This window comes from Perca fluviatilis, chromosome 2, assembly GCF_010015445.1.
Source record: "Perca fluviatilis chromosome 2, GENO_Pfluv_1.0, whole genome shotgun sequence".
NCBI lineage: Eukaryota > Metazoa > Chordata > Actinopteri > Perciformes > Percidae > Perca > Perca fluviatilis.
In genome coordinates this window covers 15,695,804-15,698,453 of record NC_053113.1, presented here as the reverse complement: position 1 = coordinate 15,698,453, position 2,650 = coordinate 15,695,804, and the positions used below count along the sequence as shown (strand labels likewise).

The 2,650-nt window shown below is 38.6% G+C and overlaps 1 protein-coding gene across 2 annotated transcripts; it reads left to right on the top strand.

Annotated features, from left to right (window-relative positions):
• LOC120549823 (transcobalamin-1-like) lies at window positions 1–2,650 on the top strand. Of its 2 annotated transcripts, none has more exons than XM_039786991.1 (5): window positions 1–98; window positions 564–668; window positions 852–993; window positions 2,221–2,357; window positions 2,463–2,650. In XM_039786991.1, the coding sequence occupies exons 2-5, from the start codon at window positions 602–604 to the stop codon at window positions 2,522–2,524; spliced, it is 408 nt and encodes a 135-aa protein (XP_039642925.1). In that variant the 5' UTR covers window positions 1–98; window positions 564–601; the 3' UTR covers window positions 2,525–2,650. The 2 variants fall into 2 exon arrangements, with proteins under 2 accessions (XP_039642925.1, XP_039642933.1); XM_039786999.1 differs by having other exon boundaries at window positions 4–90; window positions 562–668.

Here is a 2,650-nt window from a genome sequence, read left to right as displayed (position 1 = left end):
GGAGGAGAGCTATAAAAGTTAGTGAGTAAGAGTCCTTCCAACAGAACGAGGACCAGGAGCTACTACTACTACTACTACTACTACTACTACTACTACAGGTAGGATTTCCCATCATATCTCCTGCACCCTTACAGGTCTGTTAGAGGTTAGAGAGATATAATAAGATCCTGAAACCACCTTTTTAATTATTATTGCAAATGGTGTTGGCTGATTTACTGATTTGACTTTCTAATAGTTTTGACCGTTTTATGTGAGGTGGTACAGTCGGCCTGTATTTGACTTTGAATATTGCATGCAGCCTAAGTTCACACATTTTCATATTATTTTCAATTTTCAGCAGTGGCAGTATAAAAGTCTCAAAGACAGGAGCCTTCCATCAGAAGGATTAGAGCTCTGTACTGAGAGATGAATGGAATTATTGAGTTGAAAACTGGTTATAAAAAAAACAATCTTGTCAAAACTTGTGCAAAGCTAAAGTGACATTTAACAGTTTTTGTGAACAATCTTTTCAGCATTTTTTTTAAGGATGATATTTTTTTAATATAATTTCTTTGTCTTTATAGATAACTGTTCAGGTTCAGTCTGGTGTTCAGCAGTCAGAATGATGACTCCCGCTCTCCTCTCTGTGGCCTTGCTGCTGTTGCTTCTTCCTGGGGTTCCATCTGCAGGTAAGCTTCAGAATAGCTTCAGATTTTTTTTCAAATGTTTTTATTGTTACTGAAAATTATTATTTTTTAAATCTCCTCAGCTGTGGTCATTGAGAATAATTACATTGTATTATTACAGTTATAGGATATTGTTTATCCTCCTTATTGTATTTTCTTTACCAACTTTGACTTCCTTTTTTTCAGATCCCACTCTATATCCCATCAGTGTCCTGGTGAAAAACTCTGTAAACCAAAGTCCCAATAAGACCTACAGCACTTCTGTGGTTTACAGAGGAATCTTGCTGGGTGGACTGACGAGACTGCAGAAGTCAAACAAAGGCTTTAGGTAATATCACATCAGCTGTTAGCATTAACCCTATTAGGTCGGCGCGTCACAGACGACGGAAAAACGCTGTTCATAACACTTCATATATCTTATTTAATATCTCCAGATCAATACAGTGTAGAGACTTAGTGTTTTTTGTTTAGAACCAGAGAAAAGCGCTGTTTCATGGAGGTCCTCTGACAATTGTAGCCCATCCAGAAGCTTTTTTAATCCATCATAGAATTACATTGTCTTTTAGTGTCTTTCTAAGATAAATAAATGATTATGAATCCAAAAATCAACTTGCGCGTATGTTTCTTTTGCTTTGCGACCTTTGGACCGATCGAGCTAGCCCTTTCCAGAGACCTCGTTGGTGTCTTCATAGCCCTTCCAGAAGACTGAACGGCTATTTGCTGTGTTTTGTACTAAACAGTGATCTATTTTTCTTTAGCTGGCAGCCATCTTTGATAAGGGCAAATGGCCAAGACTTTGACTGACAGCTGTGTTGACCAATCACATGAAGTAATGTGCCCAAGGAGTTTGCTCAGTGAATAGAGAGCCCATAGAGGAGGGCCTTATTCCCTAGGTCTCTGTGTGTGTATTGGGAGATTACAGAGTCCTGAGACGCTGAGACGGCAGAAAGAAGCCTGGAGGCTGAAATGAGTATGATTTGGCTTACTGATGTCAAATAGCAGACAGATAATACACAAAAGATGACACAACTAACTTTTGGGATGAAAGTGTATGGACTTTAGAGGAAAAAATCTAAATAGTTTTATATTTGTGTTAGTTACAGAGTTTATTTTTTTCCCCTGATTGCCAACACCTAAAAGAACACTTTTGTTAGGGAAATTATGATACCTACCTTCCCTAGGGTTATTTATTAAACTGTTTTGCATAGAATATTATTATACTGAATACTCTAAACAAGATAACATGGAGCCATTGCGTGTCCTTGTCTGAGTATGGTGTGTTCCTGAGGGCATACAGCCCTCCCAGACCAGATAGGGGGAGACATCATCCATCATTTGATAAATGTAAAGATTCTAACAACTTTTCAAAAGCCAAAAAGGAACTGCCATTACTGTTCTCTGTGTGATTTCAATACATTTCTGTGAGATTTAATTTCCATTTAGTCTTTTCTTTTGTCTTTGAAGTCATTTAACAATTCATACATTCATGTGACATCCCTGCAGCATGTGTATCCTGATAGCCCACGTTCTATCCCATCTCCTGTTGTCCTTGCAGGTTCACCTACACACAGGATCCAAACTATGGCCCGTTCCTACAGAGTGTGAACGGTTTGGCTGGAAGTCAACAAAAACGCACCTACTGGGAGCTGCTGGTCAAGCCTGCAAACAACGTGACATTCCGTCCTGATGTCGGTGAGTCAACCAAGAGAACACCTTTGTCTTTATGCAGTCAACATCCACAGTATCTTGTTCTTACTGAAACTGTATAATCTTGTTGCATCTTGATTTTGTTTGCAGGTATTGGATGTTACATCCCAAATCCGAATGACTTAATCATCCTGAACTATGCCAAGTACTAAAGGATGAGCAGCCGCTGGAAATCTCCATGGGATCAAAGCCAGATTCAACTGTATGATTATGTATTTCACATATTATGATTCAACAAAAATGAATTTGTGTTTCTTATTTAGCGAGAAAGCAAGGGG

Coding starts and splice junctions, on each gene's coding strand:
- LOC120549823 (XM_039786991.1), top strand. CDS start 602: ATGATGACTCCCGCTCTCCTCTCTGTGGCCTTGCTGCTGTTGCTTCTT. Junction 669..851: donor TCCTGGGGTTCCATCTGCAG/GTAAGCTTCAGA, acceptor CCTTTTTTTCAG/ATCCCACTCTATATCCCATC. Junction 2,358..2,462: donor GACATTCCGTCCTGATGTCG/GTGAGTCAACCA, acceptor TTTTGTTTGCAG/GTATTGGATGTTACATCCCA.